Genomic DNA, 24,930 nt, shown 5'->3' on the forward strand with positions numbered 1-24,930 from the left:
ATATACAAAGTTTTTTGAAAAAGTTATCGAACTTTATATGAAATTTTTTTAAGTACATCCTATTCAAAGTTCAGATTCTTTAGGTACGTCGTTGGTACATCAACTTTTTGCTAATGTGGACTTCGTAAAGTTAAGATTTCTCAAAATCGACCGTCTATTGGGCCGGTCCATGAAAATCATATAAATAACGAAGTACGTTAAAAATCCTCGGAGGTACGTTATGGTACGTCTTTGGTACATGCTAAAAAACTTAATGACATTTGAATTCGTTTCGATGGCCCGGCTGAATGGATTGACATTGCAGCTAGATATTTACTGCCATATTCAGCATTACCAAAATATATTTCGAGCAAACAAAGTCATTAGTTGTCACTTTTATTGCTTGAACGATACTGTTTATCACGTTTATACGCATTCCTCTGTTACTTGATTTCTATAATCATAACATGTCCTGCTTGCGGCGGCATATGAGATAATGAGTAATGCGTCAGACCAACGAACAGTTTTTCGCTATTTTAACCAAAATTGAGAATGGAGAGCAACTCGATCCTGATGAAACTAAGCTCAAAGAGGCAGGGCCCGACATCGTCACCTTCAGTTGCATAGCGTCACTCAACAATTAAGCAGTGAAGCTTCGGTTTTAACAGAAGCAGCACCGCTTCAGTTTCAAACTGGCTTCAATCAACGTCAGTGAAACGGGTTTCACTTCGTCATGGCTATCGTTTGCAACTTTTCATTTGTACTTTTCTATCAAACAAGGCCAGCAACTATGAATGTAAATTAATTGAATTTGAGTAACATTTCCTACAATGCAACGCATATTAAAGTTAACCTTGTCAATGTCGACAAATCGTGCCTGACTTTCTGCCGTCAATTGAAACAATCACCAACTTCAACTGAAGCTTGCTTGAAACGTTCGGTTCAACAAAAGAGGCAAGTCACTTCATGTTTGAAGCGAAGGTAAGAGAAAGTCAGTTTCATTTATATGTTTCGACGATGCCGGGCCCTGCATAGAGGGTAGGTTCCGCACAGCAGAATGGTGTAAGCAGAACCTACCAGGCGCAGTGCGTCTATTTCATCGAAACGCCGATGTAAAGCGATACAACGTGGAAACTTTAACTAATCGAACTGTAGTTGATTGTGAAGCGGAATATATATATTCCGGGTACAGAGACAATCAGCAGTTGGTTCCTAAAAGCGTTATAGAGACCGGTGGCTTACCATATTTGTTGCATTTTGCAGTAGGGACGCCGTATATGATAACGTAGACGTAGAAGATGGTATCGAAAATGGCGCGATTGGTGAGTTAAAGTATGTTGAATACAGGGGAGATGATCCTCGGCAACACATCGCACAGAGGAGTAACTAGGGCAAAAAGCTGGCCAAAATAAGAAAAACATTTTTTTCGGTCTTCTAATATAATATATATATTTTTGTATGCTTAAATAGATGCTGCACAAAGTACTCTTAGTCAAAACACATGGAAACATACCTGTAAGTTTTGGCAGGTGTACAAACATTGACAATATTTGAAACATTTTTTTGAAAAATCATCAAGCATCAGGAAACGGATTCCATCAGAAGTAAACAAAAAGATTAACAAAGGATATTTATCAAAACATAGGTTCATCATAAGTAATCCTAACTGGTTTGTAGGAAGAAAATTTAAAATTTTGAAAATATGACTTGTTTTAAATAGTTTTGTCAAACAACTATTTTTTTGCAATTTTGTGCTTTTTCAACGGTAAAAAAGTTATCTAATCTTGCAGAATCTGGTCATACATTCTATGAAGGAATGAATCTTTGTGGTATTCTGAACAAATCGGTACCTAAAGCTCATCCGGAAACGTCCGGACTGGCATTTGCGACCCTTTTGAAAATTGTATGTTTCACATTGTTTTGAAGGAAATATCGACCATTCGCATCTAGTCGCGTACTATCTTCTGTGCAAGATAATTCACCTTCAATACAATGGGCACACTAGCAATACTACATGTCTAGGGATTATGAGGTCTGTTCTCCAAATATGTCACTATTTGAATCTACATTTCCATTCAACAAAATTCGCTGACAAAAATAGTAGGAAAAATGTTAGTTGGGTGACGGTAAAGTATGTAATAGTATGTGTGGCGCGATTGTTAATTGATAAATTGCATAACAGAAGTTATATATCACAGAGAAGACATCTGAGTTAATTTAGTGTCGAAGAATCAGTCTACTGCAGTATCAACAATTTGGTATTAACCAATGTCTTTTTTTTATATGAATCAGAGACAAACAAGATACTCATTGATTTACTCATGCATTTGTAGGTTTTGTAGATGGCTAAATAGTGAATAGTTAATAGAAGAAAAGCATAATTTGCACTATTAAGTGAATTGAAATGACTTGTACTGGCACCAGTTTGTTACAAAATTAACTATTTTTACGTTTCATTTCATATTCGAGCGAAATATTACTTAATACGTAAGAAAATAATTTTGGCCAGCTTTTTGGCCTAGTTACTCCTCTGTGCATCGTCAAGATTTAGCTCAAATTTGAAAACGACTTCATTGGAAAGGTCTTGCGGGTCAAATCGAGGCCCGCTGTGTACTCTAAGCCTGACGTTTTTCAGCCCGATTGGATACCTATTGAAAAGCGATCTGCAAATATTAAGCTAAGTAGTAGCATTAAGTGCAAACGTATACAATTTCCTTTAGTAGGTGCGAATGCTCTTACTGTACACAAGAATCAAGGCGGCACATTTTCTGAAATCGTGTACGAGTATGGCAAGAGACAGGAACAGCAGTTGGCGTACGTGGGAATGTCAAGAGTTACATCGATTGAAGGATTGCACTTGACGAATAACAGATGCATATTTAAGTTTTACCATGCCAAAGGAACTGTATCACCGAGAATCCAGGAATTACGGACGGAACTTAGGCGCCTGGAAAACCACAAATTGGTTACTTTAGGTACTGAACTTCTAGCATTTATATCTAACGTAAGCCATTTTGCTGTACTGCTGAGCCTGAATGTACAGAGTCTAAATTCACGCACATTCAGTAGATATTTCAACCGATGCGGTTCTCAGACAGGCAGATATCCTTGCGCTCAGCGAAACTTGGATGGACAGTAATGAAGTTATTTCCATATCGACATTAGTGCTTTTCCTTACCAACCGGTAAGGAGATGACACCATGTACCTGATTTTAACGGCTAGTAAGTTTCTGATTAGCCAAATCATTTTTTTTAATAATTGTTACTCTGTAGTGTTAATTCACCACTATCTTAACCAGAGACAATGTGATTTCTTCCCTTCAACCCTTTAAACAAGCCAGTTGAAATATTCGGACAAGCGACATAAACTCGATAGTGTTGCCATCGGAAATCAAATGTAAGAAAAAGAATGTCATTTATGATTATACCATACATTACTTTAATTCACAGTGTCAAACAGAAAACTTAAATTATCAGCATTATCATGATGTCTGGTTTCGACCCCACGCTGCTCTAAATAACGGTTTAGCATGTGCCAGATTGCTTATAATTTACACGATGCGAAGTTCTGCAATATGTAATGTAATGTAATAATCTGATCTGCAAATTCATAAAATCAATAATCATTTCTATTTCACAGTGCCTATCTATGACCATTGTAATACGCAGTTACGGTTACTTCTTTCAAATATTAAGACAAACATTTTGATCAAACGTCTTTTACGTAATGGAGTCACCGGATAGTAGCTTTCAGTATGATGTGAGAATTATAATTTTATATCTGCTAACACTATGCTTTTTCTCTACAGCACAAAGTAGCCAATCCAATCGTTTCAGTCAATTTTAAACTTTCAATATGGTTCTTTTCAGAACCATCATAACTGTCAATGAATAGTATTATGATTTCCATTAGCAATCAATTTTCTCATAAGTGTTTTTAGTAAGGTGTGTCTAGATTGGCAACTAGTGGCATGCCATTGTTCCTAACTGTTGCTGATGTTTCCAAGTAACTATGGCGACGTATCACAAATGTGCAGGTGCAGGCGACAGAAGCAACATTGAGCAAAAACTAGCAACATATCGCATTCTCAACGTAGCCAAAATTGCCCATTCTAAACGCATCTTTACATTAACTTTGCGTAGTCCTACGTTGAATATGCGGTCGTGTCTTATACACAACCCCTCTGTTTTTTTTTTTTGGAGAAGTTTAGCCTTTGAGAGAATGGGTAATTGATTACCAGATTTTCATAGAACGTCTGTTTTTTTCAACTGTGTTAAACGATTAGTTAGAATATCCGTTGAAAACACGTGGAAAACGTTACTTTTTAAAACCTAGTACTCAACCATTGTGCTGGGTGTCAATTTATTTTTTGTAACAGCAAATTCGATGGCGTTAAATAACGCCCAATTTCGTCTGCTGCAGTTAACCGTCTAATGATATGCAATATATATTCAAAACTTTTTGAGAACAGAATCATCGCACCATCAACTATATTTTCATTATCGCCGATATCTATGATTGTTCTGTTAATCGCCCTCAAACGCTTTCTATTTGCTTTTGTGTATTTGCCCATTTTATTAGAAATATTGCATTTTGATACTTTTTTGTTTTTTGACACTTTCGTGCACATTTCCCCTATCATCTTCAGAAATTTGTTTTAATTTCCACGTTAATTTTAAAATTAAAATTACGTATTCTGATATGTATACTTATGTGTCCATGTCCGCCGGTCCGGCAGAACAAAGGGATGAAATCAGAGATCTCCACTGCTGACGGTTACCCGCCATGGCTTTTACCTGTCGCCAGGACAGGTTCTCGTCTACAGCCCGGATGTCGTTGACTAAGCTCCGTCGCCATGAGCCTCTGGGTCTCCCTCTTCTACGCTGTCCTTGTGGATTCCAGTCAAGTACTTCTCTGCAAACCTCGTTCGCTCCTTTCCTCAAGGTGTGGCCGATCCACTTCCACCTACGCTCACGAATTTCTGTGGCTATCTACCGTTGATGACACCGACGATGGAGTTCCTCATTGGATATCCAATTATCAGGCCACCAGGCACGAATAATATATCGCAGGCACCGGTTAATGAATACCTGCAGTTTTTGCGTTGTCTCCGCTGAGACGCACCACGTTTCGCAGGCATACAGCAGTACGGATTTAACGTTTGAATTAAAGATTCGGGTTTTCGTACGTAGAGTGATCTGGTTTGAGCGCCAAATGTTTCGCAGACCTGCAAAGGCACCTCTGGCCTTCCTGATCCGTGTGGCTATATCAGTCTTGGTGCAGCCCTGTCTCACGCCAGCAGTAACCCTTATGGGGTCGGACAAGACGCCGTCGTGCAAAACCTTGCACGAGAACGCCTTGTACTGAGCCTCGATGAGATGGACTTGCTTATCTGGAACTCCTCTACGCCTAAGTGCGCCCCAGATGTTTTCGTGATTGAGTCGGTCGAACGCCTTTCCGAAGTCAACGAACACCAGCAGAAGAGAGTCCTGGAATTCGTTGATCTGCTCCAATATAATGCGGAGCGTTGTGATATGGTCTACACATGATCGGCCAGCACGGAATCCAGCTTGCTGCCGCCGGAGAGTAGCGTCGATCTTCTCCTGGATCCGGTTGAGGATTACCTTACAGAGTACTTTGAGAGTAATACAGAGCAACATGATGCCACGCCAGTTACCGCATTCCGTTAGGTCTCCTTTCTTAGGGACTTTGACCAATATGCCCTGCATCCAGTCCACCGGAAAAGTTGCGGTTTCCCAAATATTGCTAAAAAGCTGATGCATCATCTGGGCTGACAAACATGGGTCAGCTTTGAGCATTTCGGCTGAAATACGATCTATCCCTGGCGCTCTATTGGATTTCATAATCTTGATGGCTGCTACAATTTCATCCAGCGATGGCGCCTCCGAGTTCACGCGATTTATTCGACGAACTGTAGGCGTCGTACGCTGCTGGTTTTGTTGGTCTCTGACATTTGAAACTCGGAAGAGTTGTTCAAAATGTTCAGTCCATCGCTTAAGCTGTTCTGTACGGTCAGTCAATAGCTGACCAGCTCTGTCCTTTAGCGGCATCTTTGTATTCATCCTGGCACCACTAAGGCGGCGAGAAATATCGTACAACAAACGGATATCACCATTGGCGGCGGCGGTTTCTCCTTGTTCGGCTAGGGAGTTAGTCCAGGTTCTCTTGTCCCGCCTACAAGCACTTTTAACAGCCCTCTCCAGTTCGGCGTATCGTTGACGGGCAGCTGTCTTAGCCGATCTGGTCCGCGCTCGCTCAATGCCGGCTTTCGCCTCTCTCCGCTCGTCGATCTTCCTCCAAGTTTCATCCGAAATCCACTCCCTCCGCCCACTGCGCGCTTTGCCGAGGGTTTCATCACTGGTCGTGATGAAGGCGTTCTTGATGCCGGTCTATTGCTCTTCGACGGTTCCACCTGGTGGCAACTCCGAGGCTCGAGATTCAAGTTGTTCAACAAAGGCCTTTCACCTCAGGATTCTCCAATCGGCGGACGTCGTAGCGGCACCCAACTTTCTCCTCCTGTCGTTGGACACGTGCGACGCGCAGACGTATCTCAGCGATAACAAGATGATGGTCGGATGCAATGTCAGCGCTGCGTTTGTTGCGTACATCAAGAAGGCTTCTTCTCCATTTCCGGCTGATGCAGATGTGGTCGATTTGGTTTTCTGTTCGGCCGTCGCGGGAAACCCACGTGACTTTATGTACAGGTCTATGGGGGAAGAGCGATCCACCAATGACCATTTCGTTATTACCACAGAATTCTGTAAACAGCTCCCCGTTTTCGCTCATCTCTCCTAGGCCATGGCGTCCCATGACGCGTTCAAGGTCCGTGTTGTTTGAGCCAATCTTCGCGTTGAAGTCGCCCATGTGAATTTGGATGTCCCCCTTCGGGATTTTCTCAACCACGCTGTTCAGCTGGCTGTAAAAGCTCTCTTTCTCCTGCAGGTCGGCAGCATCTGTTGGCGCATAGCACTGGATTGCCGTAAGGTTCCTAACCCGTGTTCTAAATCTGGCAACGATTATTCGCTCATTTATTGGTTCCCACTTCATCAGGGCCGCATGTGCCCCTGGGCTCAGTAGGAATCCAACTCCTCTTTCTCGAGTAGCATTTTCACCTCGTATGGCAGAGTAGAGCAAGACTTGCCCGGATGATGTCCTGTGTTCGCCAGTACCCGGCCAGCGGACCTCGCTCAGCCCCAGGATTTCAAGCTTCAGGCGGCTAGCTTCTCTTGCAAGTTGAGCCAGCTTGCCCTGCTGGGCAAGGGTCAGTATATTCCATGTTCCGATTCGTGTCCGTGTTTTCATGCTAAAGGTCGTTGCCAATAATCCAGAGAGATTTCTTCTTTCATTTTCGGTAACTTTTTGTGTGTTCTGGTATAGTAGGCTGTTAACCTAAGGTCCTTATCCCGCTGATGGAGCTGCCATCTTAATGTGGGCGGGAGCCACTGTGCCCCCTTTCCTGTTAGCATACGACAACCGAAGTTGCGTACCCCAGCCGGCACCTCGTGGAGGTAGGAATAGGAGTTAATGAACAGAGGTTATGGAATGCACATGTTCACCCTTTGCCATTCTGATATGTATCCGATGTCAATATTATTTAGATCTTCAATTTTACTTGATTTATCAATCGACTTGTAAGAATTCATCGAATGAATTGCACCGCAGAATTCAATAACTTATTTTCAAACCAAGTATATTATACCAATCCGAAAGGATGCATTATTCCTCAAAATGTATTATAATTTTATGAGCCCTTTTGCTCTTTTAAGAAGTCCAATTAGAAGTAAAATAACAAACAATTATCAACGTTATTAGAAATTAGAATACGATTTATTCTAATTGGTTACCATCTTTGCAATACTTTTTTACACTTTTACTGCTAAGGCCAATGCACTAATGAAATTGGCTTAAAAAATCGGAGGGCAAAAAAAATTGGATTATAAGTCAAAAATTCTATTAAATCAATTGTCTGTGGGCTCTTCAACCTAAAGAACTCTTAAAATGAGTATACGTAGTGTTAACGCTTCTAGCACGAAACAGAAGCAGAATTTCAAGCAATGGAATTTCCAAAAATCGGCAAAACAATTTTTCTTTGATTTTGTCTGTCTTTTGCATGGAAAATAATAACGTATAGATGAAAAGCAAAAATAGATTTGGTTTTAACGTTTATACTTCAAGTAAAAATACTTAAAACGCTTAATACTTTTGCTCGTTAAGAAAATCTCTTTGTTTTTTTTCGCTCCCCCTAGCATCGGATGGACAAAAATTTTCTAAAATATTTTATAAAATATTTGCCTAATTTATTTCAGCCAATATTTTTTTTTTTTAATATACAAAAATGACCCCAAAAACCGGGTACCGGATGTTCCGGGACCAAAGCTGATGTGGCCATTTGCCTTCAAAATGTCTTTATCATACTTTCAATAGTCTTTTGTTATCAAGCTGATGTAATCTTAGCTAAATCAATTTAAAATTCAAAATTGTCCTCAAAAACCGGCTACCGGATGTTCCGGAACCAATGGGGAAATGGCTATTTGGGTCCAAAATGTCCAAATTGTACTTCCATTCACCTTATTTTATCAAGCCAATATGATTTGATGTGCCGCAAAAGGAATTATCTCAAAATATAAAAATGTCTCCCGAGGCCTGGTAGTGGGTGTTCCGGATCCGACGCAGAAGTGGCCATTAGTCAACAAATGTTCCCTAACATACCTTGCGTGCCAGTTTTTGGCCATAGCTTTCAAACGAGGTAAAGAAAACGAAATTCGGATTGAAGATGGATGCATTAGAGCAATTTCAAAACTTGGGTCGTTTTCGACCCCAATGCATAATATGTAACTTTTTTCTAATGCACTAGGAAGGTTAAAGTCAACGCACTTTCATCGCAAATATGATGTGCCATTCGAATGTCCTTCTCTTTTGACATGAATGGCAACAGGCACGTAGGTTAGCGGCGTCGATTCACTGTCTTTTGCTCCGATAAGTTTTTACTAGCTTCCTTTCACAGCTTCCCGCTTGTTACGTAGCAGAAAATATGGCACATACGCAAAAATTTCTGTTTTATGTGTATGAGAGTCCTTATCCTCCATAACCACAGGAGTGGAGGGTCTCAAACCATCATAAAAAAATTCAATTCAATTCATTCATCCAAAAACCCCCACATGCCACATTGGGTTCCATTTGCTTAATTAGCTCTCGAGTATTAAGGAAATTTATGTTTCATTTGTATGGGAGCCCCCCTCTTACGCCCTCCCTAAAATTGCTCTTTCACCCTCTGCATACAATTGCTGGTCATTTAATCTATCCAACGACATACAAATTGTTCAGTTTCGTTCAGTAGTTATTAGCATTTGAAATCTTTCATTCAAACGTTACACTTCGATTTTCGTTTTCAAAAAGTGCTACCCAGTCCCAGTATAGTAAACAAAGACGTAGCACTACGTCAAAAAATAAAAAATATATCTATGTGAAGATTGCAATACTTCACCGAGCACAGTCCAAACCGGCTGATAGGTGAGTTGACCTTTTCCTGCCTAAGCGATATGTGCACCAACAATAGATCAGCACTAAAGAAACTGCTAAAGAAACTGACTAAAGAATCATTAAATCTAATTTGCTCAACGATGATTGTTGTGCGTGACTCTGTTCAAAGTTGCTAGAAAAATTTCTAACAATATTTTTTCGAGTCAACGTTTAGGCGATTTTATGAACTGTACAATACAAATTTAATTGCCTGGTGTTTTCGTTAGGCAGCACGGATCGATTTCGTGACGATACGATGATATTTGTTGCCTTTGGCCTGCAGTCATTATTTTCTGCCGCGTTCATCGACTGATACTCCGCAAGTTTTCGAGCAAAAGATTCAGAAGGTTTCATCGAGATTCATGCGCACTTGGTTTCGACGAACCAAAAATGGCATTTCTTTAGTCAGTCTCTTTAATCAGCACCAAGTGATGTCGTCCGATGCCTCTGCTGGGTACGCGTGTACGGCAAAATTGTTACCGGTGGCGGTTAAAGTATCTGACTAAAGAAAAGAGATTGGAGCTCAGTAACTCGCGGCCTTCTATCATCATTAAACTTGATTTGCTCAACGATGATTGTTGTGCGTGACTCTGTTCAAAGTTGCTAGGAAAAGTTCGAACAATATTTTTTCGAGTTCAATATTGTGTTTTGCAGCTATACCTGGATTAATCCAGATTATTTTCTCTAATGCCAATGTATATGACAAAACAAAACAGCAACATTGCAGTTGTCTTCTCTTTCTTACTCACAGCATTCGCATTGTCGCACTTTTTGTGCCAGTCGCACTTTTAGACTGCGGTGTCCAGTGAGGTGCAAAATGCGGGATATTTAGGCGATTTTATGAACTGTACGATACCAATTTGATTGCCTGGTGTTTTCGTTAGGCAGCACGGATCGATTTCGTGATGATACGATGATATTTGTTGCCGTTTGCTTGCAGTCATTATTTTCAGTCGCGTTCATCGACTGATACTCCGCAAGTTTTCGAGCAAAAGATTCAAAAGGTTTCATCGAGATTCATGCGCACTTGGTTTCGACGAACCGAAAATGAGTTACCTGTCACTTCTTTAGTCAGATTCTTTAGGTGGCGGTAGAAAATAACAATGCCCGTTGATGTGCTGCTATGTCTTCGGGATGCTAAAAAAACTGGGATTATTTTTGCATGTTTCCAGCAAGCAGGAAAATTACTCGTTCGTATGATAAGGTTGTACATGTGAGTTAATTGTTCGACGACCAGCGGCAAAATTATTATGATGAACTTAATCGGTAAATCATCCAAACCGACTGCATTTGATTTCACACTACAAACTGCTTTGACAGCTTCCCAGATTTCCACAGGACGAAATGTGAAACCATTCGGTGTATACTGGAAAGCACTTTCTGTCCACTGGCCGTTGCCACTTCCAGTGAAATTCGACACAAACATGCGGTTAATATCATCAGGATCAAACTCACAGCCCATGTTCAAAGATTCTTTGCAAGCACCCCACTTTTTGACTCGTTGCCAAAGAACCTTTGGATCAGTTCGATTATCAAGGAAGCTATTCATGTATTGAATTTTAGCTCTTGAAATTAAGACATTTGTCCGATTCCTCAACCTCTTATACTGCTGACGTGTCTGAGCTTTGTGTTCTAACGCAGCTCTTCGCCAATCTTGGTAAACCATATCTCTTTCAATGATGGATTTTCGCACCTCTAAGGTAATCCACGTATTTGACGATCTTTTGTTGCTCACTACACGAAGTGGAATATGCACATCATGAACACGTTTAATATGTTCTTCGAAGAATTTAGTAGGCTCGTTCGAATCTGCAATTTCATAAAATTGGTGCCAGGGATTGGCATTAATGTTGTGGGGTTGAATCTGATATAATCTCGAAAAGTATGTACTGCTTGAACTGGTACCACGTTGAAATCTAGCGAGCCAAAAATGAGATCGTGTTGAGAAAGCCCAGGAAACTTGACTAACTTGATTGAAGCGCAATACCTTTTCACGATTACTGGTGATGAATAAATCCAGCTGCGAACAACCAGCTCCGTGGAAAAAAGTTGGTTCGTCTCCTATGGACGTTAGTGACAAATTGTGGAGCGTCAATTGAAACTGACATCTTTTTCTGTTCGGACGAGTCAAATCGGTATTGAAGTCCCCAATAAGCACAATATTCTCGTAGCACACAGCAAAGTCTGTGAACTTTTCATACAGGAAACTAGAATAGACGTTTTCTGGCGGATTGTATACACACATGACCAAAACTTTTTCATTACTCATTATCCTCGCACAGAGACTCTGTGCATTACCGTGAAAGATATTCAATTTGTTTGAAATCAGCGCTGCATTTAACAATATTGAAAATATAAAAAACTATTGATGTTCAATGCGCGTCATTGAAAAATTTAATTATTTTCATTTTTTGCCTTCCCTCGTCAGTGCTTCCCTAGCACGGATGACAGAAATATGTAGGCGATGAGCTATAGGTTAATCTTCTTTATGATTGAATTTAATTTACGCCCTATAGAATCCGATCGAAAATTGTTGAGCTTCAGCAGTTGCTGCTTCCCGGATGAGGCAACGAAGACATCCAAATTCACCAAGCGAGACGCCAACAAACCGAAGATTCCAGCGACTCATCCGCCAGTGAACGATATGGTTTTGGCTGCTATGCCTTTTACTGCGCATCGTCATTCGGTCAGCGGCTTTCGTTGGCGACACGTCGGATAGGCAGTTTTCGAGTCACATCCATGGCATAATTTTAAAGGTTGTAATTGAAACATTGTTTGCCTTTGCCATACGGTGCGCGTCGTCACTCGTCAGTCGGTCAGCGGCTTTCATTGCCGACACATCGGCAAGCAGCTAGCTTGCGATACAACGGATCGGACTGGCAGCTTTCGGGTCACATCTGTGGCATAATTTTAAGGTTGTATTTGAAACATTGTTTGCCTTACGGTGCACATAGTCGTCAGTTGGTCGTGTTCATCGGCTGCTAAGGAAAGTATGCTGAGCGTGTTGGAGCTGGAGCGCTCGTCTCGATACCGTAATGGAATAGCTGGCTGCTGAATAGTTCTGGAATTGGCAGGAAATATGCTGCTCGCGACAACAAAACGACCAGAATTATACCACGTCACTTTCAATTGGCCACCGGGCCTGGACTGGTATTTCATCGTGACTCATGACCATACATGAACGGCTTCGTCGGTCGCATAGCTGCTGAGGCTTTCTGGCTGGTCCGTTGCAACAAGCCGTGCCTGGTTAGCGGTAGGAGGAGCTCCCATACAAATGAAATACAAAATTTCCTCATAACTCTATAACTAATCAAGCAAATGGAATCAATTTTGGCATGTGGGGGTTTCAGAAGGCAAGAATTTTTCTATAGTAAATTGAGACCCATCCGTCTTATAAAAAGGGTTGGTCCTATACAAATAAAACACAAATTTCCAAATAACTCTAGAACTAATCAAGCCTAATTGTCTTCTTTAAGAAGGGGGGATCCCATACAAATGAAATACAAGTTTCCTCATAACTCGAGAACTAATCAAGCACAAGGAACCAAATTTCGCGTGCGAGGAAAAAAATGCTTAAAACGCATAAACACACACACACACACACACACACACACACACACACACACACACACACACACACACACACACACACACACACACACACACACACACACACACACACATACACACACACACACACACACACACACACACACACACACACACACACACACACACACACACACACACACACACACACACACACACACACACACACACACACACACACACACACACACACACACACACACACACACACACACACACACACACACACACACACACACACACACACACACACACACACACACACACACACACACACACACACACACACACACACACACACACACACACACACACACACACACACACACACACACACACACACACACACACACACACACACACACACACACACACACACACACACACACACACACACACACACACACACACACACACACACACACACACACACACACACACACACACACACACACACACACACACACACACACACACACACACACACACACACACACACACACACACACACACACACACACACATTTATATAGTAGAAAGGCAAAACAATGTTTACCAACTATTTTTTGCCCCTACATATTGACTAAACTGTGTATACTTACTAACCCCAGTAAATCAGGTGTACCGATCATACCTCCTAACATAGATGGAAGCAGTGCTCCTCTTGTACAAATTTTTAAAAGCCATACGGTTCCTCTAAGCTACCGAAAACGAGCCAAATCAAAAAAAACCCTGGGGCTACGCAAACGCAACGCACGCCCCTCACTAGAAAAGAGGGTTAGTTGAGCCAATGATTACCACTTATTTATGTTTTTTTCAGATTCGGTATTTACCGAAAGGATTCTGGGTGTACCATCCGAAAATTACAAGGCTTACGTAGAAGCAGATGCTACTCAAAAAGGGAAACAAATTCCATCCAATTCGTATATGCTAATTCATGGTTTGGCAGATGTTTCAGCCCCGTATCAACATGGAATACAGTTAGCAAGAGCGTTAACTGAGATGGGAACGATATACAGATACCAAGTAAGTACTTATCATTGCCTTAACGGGCAACTAGCAGTCATTAACTTTTCGTCAGAGAGCTCAATTTCGAAAGCAGTTTTTGAGCCCAAAATCGGGGTTCTGTTGTATGAAATGTATTCACTGCATTCTGCTTCCCAATCTGAACACAGTGAATATATTTTCATGAACATTTTTTTTTGTTTCAAACAAAAAACTGCTTTTGAAATTTGCAGAATTGATGGTGACTAATACTCCACCTTATTTCACCTTACTCATGTTATAAGTGAAACCGCGGGAAAAAATATTTCTTCAAGGAGAGCGTTATACATAAGCGTGCTCATAATATGTGAAGGAGATATTGTGCAGGTAGAATATTTAACAAAAACCCGAATTAATCCACGTAGCGGTGTGATCTGCACCAGGCCTTTCTAGGAACATTTATAATTAAGTTGACTATATTTTTAAATATCTGCTCCTTTGGTGAAGTCAACTTTCTTTTAGGTATCGCCCCCGGATTTCGGCGGGCTTCCCTTCTTGGGTTGCGCCCCCGGTAACGGGGGGCTACCTGTCTTTGCCGGCGGTGATCTCGCTAGCTTGCAACTTTTGGCAAAAATATCCTCTTTGCCTCTAGTGGTACCCGCATTCGTGTCCTCGGTACAAATTTTTAAAAATTTATTCATGCTTATAGGTCCCAACTCTAGGCCGCTATCTCCACTCGTAATTGTGTAGTCGCCTTAACGATCGCATGATCTATGCAAGCAGGGTCCCATGAACGTACCTAGAGACCAGCCACGGTTTTAACGGGACGGAAGGCAGCTGTACCATTAGTCTGCTCGCCGTTTCGGGAAGGTACCATCCTTCCTTACCTAAGGTAGTAGAATAGCACAGCCGCCAGCCCTATAGCGCCGAATCCAAACGTTTTTCCCCGCCCGTCTCGTACACAATAATTAGGATCTTCCTGGAACCGATCCTAGTGTGCCCACGGCACTCATGACCCGGCTTTTTCGTTTAAGGTCCTGAGCACTAACAGAACACTACGGCATCCGCAGCTGGCTTATAGGAGCTGAGCCCCGCTCGCATCTTTACACCACTGCGCCACGCTACCCGCAAGCACAATGTGCCCCCCTTTCCCTGTTTGCACACAACTGAGGGTGTAACCAAAGACTGGTATTTGGTCGACCCTAGGCCCAGTTGCGTCCCGGCCGGCACCGCGTGGAGGTAGGGATAAGAGTTCCCGCTCCCATCGTATTGCCTATATTTAGGTTAGGTAAGCGTCCTTATTACAAAAATCTTCAGGTTTTCGGAAGCGAAGCTTTTGTCCATGTTCCGAAGGAAAAGTGGCAGAAGTGTGACATGAAGGCGATCAAGCTGAAATTTGTCGGATACGATGAAAGCCGCAAGGGTTATCGTTTCCTCGATACAGCCAAAAGCTCGATTATTGTGAGCAGGGCTGTCTAGCATCACCGTCAAAACACCATAGTCAGCTACGAAAACCAAAGTACTGCCGTCTCCATCAACGACAAAAAACCGACTGACTCTTTCTGGAGAAAAATAGTCACCTTCTATCAAAGCAGTGACGAAAAATATTTTGACCGTACTTTCTCTTGATAAACCGGTTGGTCGGCCGTCAATGATCAAAACCAGCATAATTTAGTCAACTTCGCGCGTAGTATGGTTAATGACTAAGAAAAATAATTTATTGTCGGACAGTTTTTCGCCTGCGATTTAATTTAGTAAATATGTATGTTAGCAACTTCGAATATCACAAACTCGATAGTGAATATCACAATCACGGGTCATTTCAACCCAACCCTGTCGGTTGCGAGCTTAACGCTAAGCGGCAACTGTCATCATCATCATCAGTGGCAACACCAAGCAGCAATTATCCGAAAGGGGATCAACTCATCCGATGGAGCTCTACGATAATCGGCCTAAGGCGGAGTGGAGTAAAACTTCGGTCTAGAGCTGATTGGAGGGACGAGCGCGAACTTGGATAAATTCTTAAAAGTGGCCACCATTGCCATTTTTGCCGTGAAACAGCGAGGACGCTGAAATTATTTCAATTTATAATTACAAGCAAATATATGCTAGTTACGTTAAATAAAGTTGTCTGTGGTGTAGGAGTTTATAAAGCAATAAAGGTGTATTTTCTGTACGCAATTGTTTCAATTTGGCGACAGAAAAAGGTCCTGGCGAAGCAACGGTGCCTTCAGTGAATTTCACCCCCAACTCTACACGCGCGTTTTACCCCAACGATAGCGATAGGCGCTGTGATTTGGTCAACTTTCGGTTTCTGTGATACAGTCCACGCGCAAGGGAAGAACCAGTCCGGGAACTAAGGTCCCGTTCCCAAACATTGGTCCTTCGAACCGGATCCTGGTACGGATCCCGGTAATAAAGGATTGAGTAGAAGTGACGCCATCGCCATTATTGGAAGTGGACGCCTTCTACGTACAATTTCCGCCATCGCTGTTCGCACTACCCACGCCATCGCAGTTACATTTCTACTAGGGGAATTCACCCGGTCAACTTGGCAAACACCATTCCGAAAGGATTTCGGATTCCGCAGGATGCTATTTTCGGTGCAGTTTGGGACTGCTCTATATTCACCATAGGTTCAACTTCAACGGCGCTATCAACCACAATTAATAGGAAACCTATCCGGAACGGGCAGGCTGCCCTGGTTTGTCCAGGTAAATAACACAAAAAAAATATGTCCTGCCGTTGCTAGGCTTTCAGCAAGGTCTACACCCAATTCTCATTCCAATTACATATGCTTGCTGCGAACGAGGTTGATCGTCGTGGAGATTAGCCGTACTCAACGAGAGCCGACTGTAACCGTGGTGAATATACGCTGCACTTGCAGCTAGGCCTTTGTTCATCGTACGCTGAAGGAAGCAACCGGAGTAAATCAGCTGAGGATATCAATAGCTAATGCGAACCTACCTGCATACAACAATACATCTCCAGCTACGACAACGACGACAGCTACGACAGTCTGGTGCGATTCTATTGGTTTAATCGTCGTCTGCTGTTAACCTGGATCAACTGTTTTACACACAAGCAAGCAGCGCAGTTCGGCACACACTGAGGATTGGTGCCACACCGACAGCTGTTGTCTCAGGTCAGTGTTTTGATTGCACCAATCGTATATGCCTAGTCGACTATTGCTTACTACTGCTTGCAAATAAACCTTCTTGTGCACTGTGGATGATGATCGAAATGTACTAAATTATTGGATGTTGTCGAGCATAACTACCGAGGGGTCATATTAGTGAATTTGCGTTGTAAGGTGGATGCAATTACTGAAATAACTGCTGTACTACTACTTGGAATATTAGGCGCAGTTAAAACTTTTGAAGGTCAGTTAAGCTGGTATATGTCTGGCCGAAGTCGGACATTAAGGTTTACTACAAATAAAATTTTCTTTCGACACTTTCTGGATGTGGATATAATTATTGGTGCAACTTGGAGTTTGCTGACCAAAGGGCGATTTGCGCGCAATTTGTGGAAAAATTTACGCTTAAGGAGACATTGCGATTACAAATTATCTATTAGTCGCACTGTTGTCCTGGAAAATTGATTGGGAATTTCGACGAGCATTCCTGTAGAGATAGCGACAAATCCTGTTTCTTCAGGTAAATATAAGAATTGCTCTACAGTATATGTTCAGCCGAAGTTCAACTTTAAACGGAATATTACATCCAAGTATTTGTTTATAAACCCCTCTGTCAAAGTTTAATCGTTGTGATGGCGCCAACGACATCGGGTAGTGGTAAGAAAACCCCATCACTGAAGACACTTCAGACCAAATTGAAGACGTACCTGAACATGTTTAAGGATATCCGTAAGTTTGTACAAGCGTTTAATGTTAAAACAACTGCGAACCAGGTGACGGTACGTCTCGAGAAGCTGGAAGACTTGTGGGAGAAAGTGAATGACGTCATATTGGAGATTGAAATCCATGAAGATTACACTGCAGAGGATGAGAGTTACATACAGCAGCGTTCGGAGTTTGGTAACGATTATTATGAGGTAAAATCGTTGCTGTTGGATAAAATTAAGCAGTTTGATGAGCAACCCTCAATGAATGCTTCAGTTCGTGCGCTTGATACTACGCAGCAGCCTACAATCGAGCATGTTCGACTTCCACAAATCAAATTGCAAACCTTTGATGGCAATATTGATGAGTGGTTAAGCTTTCGCGACCTGTATACTTCGCTTATTCATTGGAAGGCTGACTTACCCGATGTAGAGATGTTTCATTATTTGAAGGGATGCCTGGCGGGGGAAGCAAAAGCCTTGATAGATCCACTATCTATTACTAGGGCAAACTACCAAATTGCCTGGGACACGCTGACAAGGCGGTACAACGATAGTAAGGTGTTGAAGCGGAGGCAAGTTCAAGCGCTATTTAAATTGCCATCTTTGTCAAAGGAATCAGCCACCGAATTGCAGACTTTATTGGAAGGTTTTGAGCGAGTAGTGCAGACACTGGATCAGCTTATACAACCGGCAGACTATAGCCTTTCGACGACTTTCAGTTCCTGCACGGAATAAGATGGTTCGGACACACTCTTTGTGTATAAACTGCTTCAAACGAGGACATCGGCCACAGAATGCCCATCAAAATATTCGTGTGGTATGTGCAAGGAAAGGCATAACACACTTGTGTGCTTTAAATCATAGAACAATAAGGCTGCTAGGGAAAAGCCTAAGGACACAACGGGGAGCAGAGAGGCTTCAGCTCAGGTTGCTAGTGCATCGACTGCGCCAGTGTCTTCGAATGTGTCAGGGTATCGTGAATCGTCCGTGTTACTCGCTACGGTGGTTGTTTTAGTGGAGGACGATGAAGGACGTTCTATTCCGGCTAGAGACTTGTTGGATTCCGGCTCTGAATGCAACTTTATGACTGAAGGTTTAGGTCAGCGAATCAAAATTAAACGGCAATGGTCAGATGTGTCAGTATTTGGTATAGGTGAAACTAGCACCAGAGTGAAACAAATGACAACAACTACAATCAGATCAAAAGTGTCAGGATTTTCACGTAGAATGGAATTTCTATTTTTACCAAGGGTTACTGCAAACCTTCCCATTACTAATGTAAATATGGCTGGGTGGGAAATTCCAAGCGGCATCGAATTAGCAGACCCTGCATTTTTTACATCTAAAGCGGTGGACCTAGTGCTAGGCATACAGCATTTCTTTGCATTTTTCAATACCGGAAATGAAGTTCAGCTGGGAGAAGGTCTCCCAACGCTCACCGAATCAGTTTTCGGATGGGTTGTTTCCGGATCAGTGAATGGTCCACAACGTGGTCAACGCATTTCCTGCAATATGGCTGTCGGTTTGGAGGAATTACTTGGTTGGTTTTGGTCGTGTGAGAAGATTGGGTCTCCCACAAATTATTCTCCAGAAGAATTACGCTGCGAGGAGCAGTTCGCTCAAACTGTGCAAAGGGGCTCGGATGGTCGTTACACAGTTTCTCTACCTAAGGTTGAAGGCGCATTTGGTAGGATTGGCGATTCAAGGGGCATCGCTTTCCGGCGGCTTCAAGGTATTGAACGGAGGTTGTCAAGGGACACTGAACTGCGAAATCAATATAATCAATTCATGGAGGAATACCGGCAGCTAGGACATATGCGTAGGGTAGACGTACCTTGTAAGGAGCAAGTAGTACGTTGCTACTTACCACATCATCCGGTCATCAAGCAAGAGAGCACTACTACTAAGGTCAGGGTGGTGTTCGACGCATCATGCAAAACGGCGACGGGGGAGTCGCTAAATGACGTTCTGCTAGCGGGACCGGTTATTCAGGATGATCTTCGATCAATTATTTTGCGAAGCCGGACGAAGCAGATCTTATTGGTTTCGGATGTCGAAAAGATGTTTCGACAGATTCAGATTGCGGGGGCGGGCAGGCCGCTCCAAAGCATTTTGTGGCGTACAGATACTGGCGAGGATGCCGAAACGTATGAGCTAACCACAGTTACTTATGGTACCAAGCCCGCACCGTTCCTGGCAACAAGGACTCTCAAACAACTTGCTATGGATGAGCAAGCACTGTTCCCACTTGCAGCAAGGGCTGCTAGCGAAGACGTTTATATGGACGATATTTTAACGGGCATCGACGATGCGGAGGCAGCATTGGAGATGCGGGTCCAATTGATGGAAATGTTAATGAAAGGCGGATTTCGGTTAAGGAAATGGGCATCTAATTGTCCAGCGGTATTGCAGGGCATACCAGAGGAAGCCCTAGCAGTGATAAAAGCAGATGGATACGAGCTAGATCCTGATCCCGCGGTAAAAACTTTGGGACTCATTTGGCATCCTAACAGGAACGTTCTGAAATTCCGTTTTAAGATTCCTGAGCTAAGTCAAGATGAAAGACTGTCGAAACGAAAGGTTCTATCGATAATCGCGACATTGTTCGATCCTCTAGGCTTGATTGGAATTCTAATCACGACTGCTAAGGTGTTTATGCAGTTGCTGTGGTGTTTGAAGGATGAAAACGGAAAGAAGCTGGATTGGGACCATTGGCTCCCAGCGAGCGTTGAGATGGAATGGAGGAACTTTCACGCTCAACTACCGTTTCTTAACGAGTTGGTAATTAGGCGCTGTGTAATCCGACCAAGGGCAATTTCGGTAGAACTGCATTTATTCTCTGATGCTTCCGAGCGCGCTTACGGAGCGTGCGCCTATGTACGAAGCGTGGATTCAGAGGGAACTGTTTCAGTTGTGTTGCTGACTTCCAAATCTAAAGTAGCACCATTGCAGTGCCAATCTATTCCACGACTGGAATCGTGCGGGGCCCGAATGGCCGCCGAACTTTCTAGCCAGGTTATCAAGGCAATTAAAATGGAAATAGAGGTAGTTTTTTGGACGGATTCTACTTGTGTTCTACGATGGATTAAGGCAGCACCATCGACATGGATGACCTTCGTCGCTAATCGTGTAGCGAAGATTCAAACACTCACCGAAAATAAAACCTGGCGGTACGTTCCAGGCACTGAAAATCCTGCGGACTTGATTTCAAGGGGAATCAACCCAGAGCAAATAGAAAACAACATACTATGGTGGGAAGGACCCACTTGGCTCAAGGCTGAGAAGGAGCTCTGGCCGAAAGATATTACTGAACCGATTGCAGAGGAGGCAGCAAAGGAGGTTCGTCGTACAGCGGCACATTGCATAAGTAAGCAGGAAGAATTCGGTGATTGGTATGTGAAAAAATTTTCTTTATTCTCGACAATGATAAGGAGTACTGCATGGTGGTTCCGACTAATGGACCATCTCAAAGGAGAGGGACTAGCTAAGCGAAATAGCGGCTTTCTAAAAACCACAGAGTTAAAATTGGCAGAGCAGGCGATAATTCGACGAGTGCAACGAGAAGTTTTCAACGGCGAATGGAAAGCCTTATCAAGCCATTCTATAGTAGCGCGCAGTTCACCGTTACGCTGGTTCAATCCACAAATAGCAGGCGAGCGGTTGATACAAGTTGGAGGACGATTGGCTAATGCTACGAACAGTGAGGAAGCAAAACATCCGATCGTACTTCCAGCGAGACACCCATTTACGAAATTACTTTTTGAGCATTACCACCGCAAGCTTCTACACGCCGGTCCACAGTTACTCATTAGTGCAGTTAGGTAGGTTAGGTTAGGTAAGTATTGGCCACTGGGAGGCCGAGCTGTAGCCCGACAGGTAGTGCATCAATGTCAACGTTGTTTTCGAGCGAAACCACAGCCAGTTCAGCAGCTGATGGGCGAATTACCGGCAGTTCGAGTGACCGCCGCGCGGTCGTGCTCCAGAACTGGAGTTGATTATTTTGGGCCAATCTATGTTCGACCAGGCCCTCGTCGTACGGCTGTAAAGGGATACGTGGCAGTATTTATCTGTATGTGCACCAAGGCGGTGCATTTGGAGTTGGTGACGGATTTATCTACGGAATGCTTCTTGAAGGCGTTACGCAGATTCATCGCGAGAAGAGGTATATGTTCGGACATTTTTTCGGACAATGGCACAAATTTCGTAGTGGCGCGAAACCAGCTGAAAGCCCTATTCGAGTTGCTACGCAGTAAGGAACACCAAGAAGGCGTAACAAGAGAATGTGCGAGAGATGGAATCCAATGGCATTTTAATCCACCGAGTGCTCCCCACTTCGGAGGGTTGTGGGAAGCGGCAGTTAAATCTGCGAAATTCCACCTGCTGCGTGTTCTCGGGGACCACATTGCGTTCATTGAAGATATGTGCACATTGCTGGCTCAGGTCGAGGGATGCCTTCTCAAGTAACACACTTTAGATCCATTTAGTTGAAGCAACCGAATTACGACTGAAATTAGTCATAATTCAGTTACCACAACTACTTTGTAACAACCGTGCTAGTAGGGTTAACTCTAACAGCGATGTCCGACGATCCTAATGATCTACAACCGTTGACTCCAGGTCATTTTTTAACTGGGGCATCTCTGCAGCAGCTCCCAGAGTCGAATTATTCAGCAATCCCTATGAATCGACTTAAGTGCTGGCAGGTGATTCAGAAGAAGTTGCAGGAGTTTTGGAAAAGGTGGCAGTCGGAGTATTTGGCCCAGTTGCAGGGCAGAACCAAGCGTTGGCGGCCTTCGGTACCAATTACTGAGGGGCAGCTAGTGGTAATTCGTGACGAAAACCTACCACCAATCAAATAGAAGATGGGGAGAATACAGCAGGTGCATCCTGGAGACGATGGAGTAGTCAGAGTGGTGACTCTGAAAACAGCAGCGGGGTTGTTAAAGAGGCCGGTTGAGAAGATTTGCATCCTGCCCTTATCATCCATAGAAGACAACTCCCAATAGCTTGGCACGTCCCGTCCAGCCCGTCCACCTGGTGCGCGAAAGATTTTGTTCTTTTCTATTTCAGAAATCCGGCGATTTCAGCGTGGGCGAGGATGTTAGCAACTTCGAATATCACAAACTCGATAGTGAATATCACAATCACGGGTCATTTCAACCCAACCCTGTCGGTTGCGAGCTTAACGCTAAGCGGCAACTGTCATCATCATCATCATCATCATCAGTGGCAACACCAAGCAACAATTATCCGAAAGGGGATCAACTCATCCGATGGAGCTCTACGATAATCGGCCTGAGGCGGAGTGGAGTAAAACTTCGGTTTAGAGCTGATTGGAGGGACGAGCGCGAACTTGGATAAATTCTTAAAAGTGGCCACCATTGCCATTTTTGCCGTGAAACAGCGAGGACGCTGAAAGTATTTCAGTTTATAATTACAAGCAAATATATGCTAGTTACGTTAAATAAAGTTGTTTGTGGTGTAGGAGTTTATAAAGCAATAAAGGTGTATTTTCTGTACGCAATTGTTTCAATTTGGCGACAGAAAAAGGTCCTGGCGAAGCAACGGTGCCTTCAGTGAATTTCACCCCCAACTCTACACGCGCGTTTTACCCCAACGATAGCGATAGGCGCTGTGATTTGGTCAACTTTCGGTTTCCGTGATACAGTCCACGCGCAAGGGAAGAACCAGTCCGGGAACTAAGGTCCAGTTCCCAAAAAATGTATATTTTTAGTATGTGGTGATAACCCTTGCTATATATACTTTTTTAGAATGCGGGTGACGACTAGAAGTCGAAATCGATGTTTGACGCCGTTTTGGAATCCAAGATGGTGGACTATAGATTAGCATTTTGCATGGAAACCCTTGCAATATATACTTTTTTGGAATGCCGTTGACGGCTAGAAGTCGAAAATCAATATTTGACGCCATTTTAAAAGCCAAGATGGCGGATTATTATATAGCATTTGGCATGAAAAATCTTGCAATATATGCTTTTTTGGAATGCGGTTGACGGCCATGAATGACTACCATTTAGACCCTGTTTTATCTACCTTGTTTTTAATTGTCATTTCAACCATGAGGCATGAAAATTTGGAAGATTTCATGAATTTATGAATAATAGGGAATATTTCTTTGTATATTACAGTTTACTATATGGCAGCTGTGGTACGTAATTATACACAGAATGCGTATAATAATGCTGAAGTCAAATACGCAAAGTAACTTCGTCAAAGTAAAACAAGTAAATAAATTAAATTAAATTAAAACTTCCATTTATTTTGTAATGCATATTTTTAACATCCCGTCTCCGCTATGAACTATGGTTGTCACCTTTCTTTCTTTAAATATTCTAATCAAAAGATTATCTTTCTTTAAAAATTTAACTCTTTTGATCCATTAAACCGATTTAAAGAAAACTTGCAACTTTTGGGACCACACTGACTCCGAAAAGAGAATCCTAAGTACCAAATGAAAATACGGATCTAAAATTTACTGTAAAGGAATAAGTACACAAAATTTGAATAAAATCGGAGCAATTTTGAATTTCAATATGTCTTTTTTCATAATACAGTGGACTCTCGGAAAAGTTAATTGGTTGGGGAATGGGTCGATTAACTTTTCCGAAATATTAACTTTTCCGAGTAGTCCTAAAAATGATTGAAAATGATAAATACAAAAGCGAAAAATGCATTCCGAGATATAGCATACACATTTTTATGTATTTGCAAGTTGTAATGGAAAGAAATATGCAGCAAGATCTTTATGAAATAATACTTAGTTCCTTTTAGTGAGTTTAAAATAGTCGATTACATTGGTTTACTTTTTTTTCGTAGGATGCGACTACATTTTGATAATGTTTTTAGTTCCTTGCTGGTCCTTCTTTTGCATTTAAGATTCATTCAAAGTTTGCGCTTTTTCAGTATGTTATCAATAATCCTGAAGTAACTATGTGCCCGTATTGAACTATT

General features: G+C 42.5%; 1 protein-coding gene across 1 annotated transcript in view; it reads left to right on the top strand.

Moving 5' to 3' along the window:
- Positions 1-24,930, top strand: part of LOC128738116 (dipeptidyl peptidase 4) — a gene marked incomplete at its 5' end in the record, with an annotated part of 707,787 nt that overhangs the window by 670,941 nt on the left and 11,916 nt on the right. The window contains one exon of the mRNA XM_053832982.1: positions 13,950-14,155. Within this exon, the coding sequence (XP_053688957.1) occupies positions 13,950-14,155 (206 nt within the window). The remainder of the gene's footprint in view (positions 1-13,949; positions 14,156-24,930) is intronic.

The sequence above is a fragment of the Sabethes cyaneus genome, chromosome 2, assembly GCF_943734655.1.
Source record: "Sabethes cyaneus chromosome 2, idSabCyanKW18_F2, whole genome shotgun sequence".
NCBI classification, from domain to species: domain Eukaryota; kingdom Metazoa; phylum Arthropoda; class Insecta; order Diptera; family Culicidae; genus Sabethes; species Sabethes cyaneus.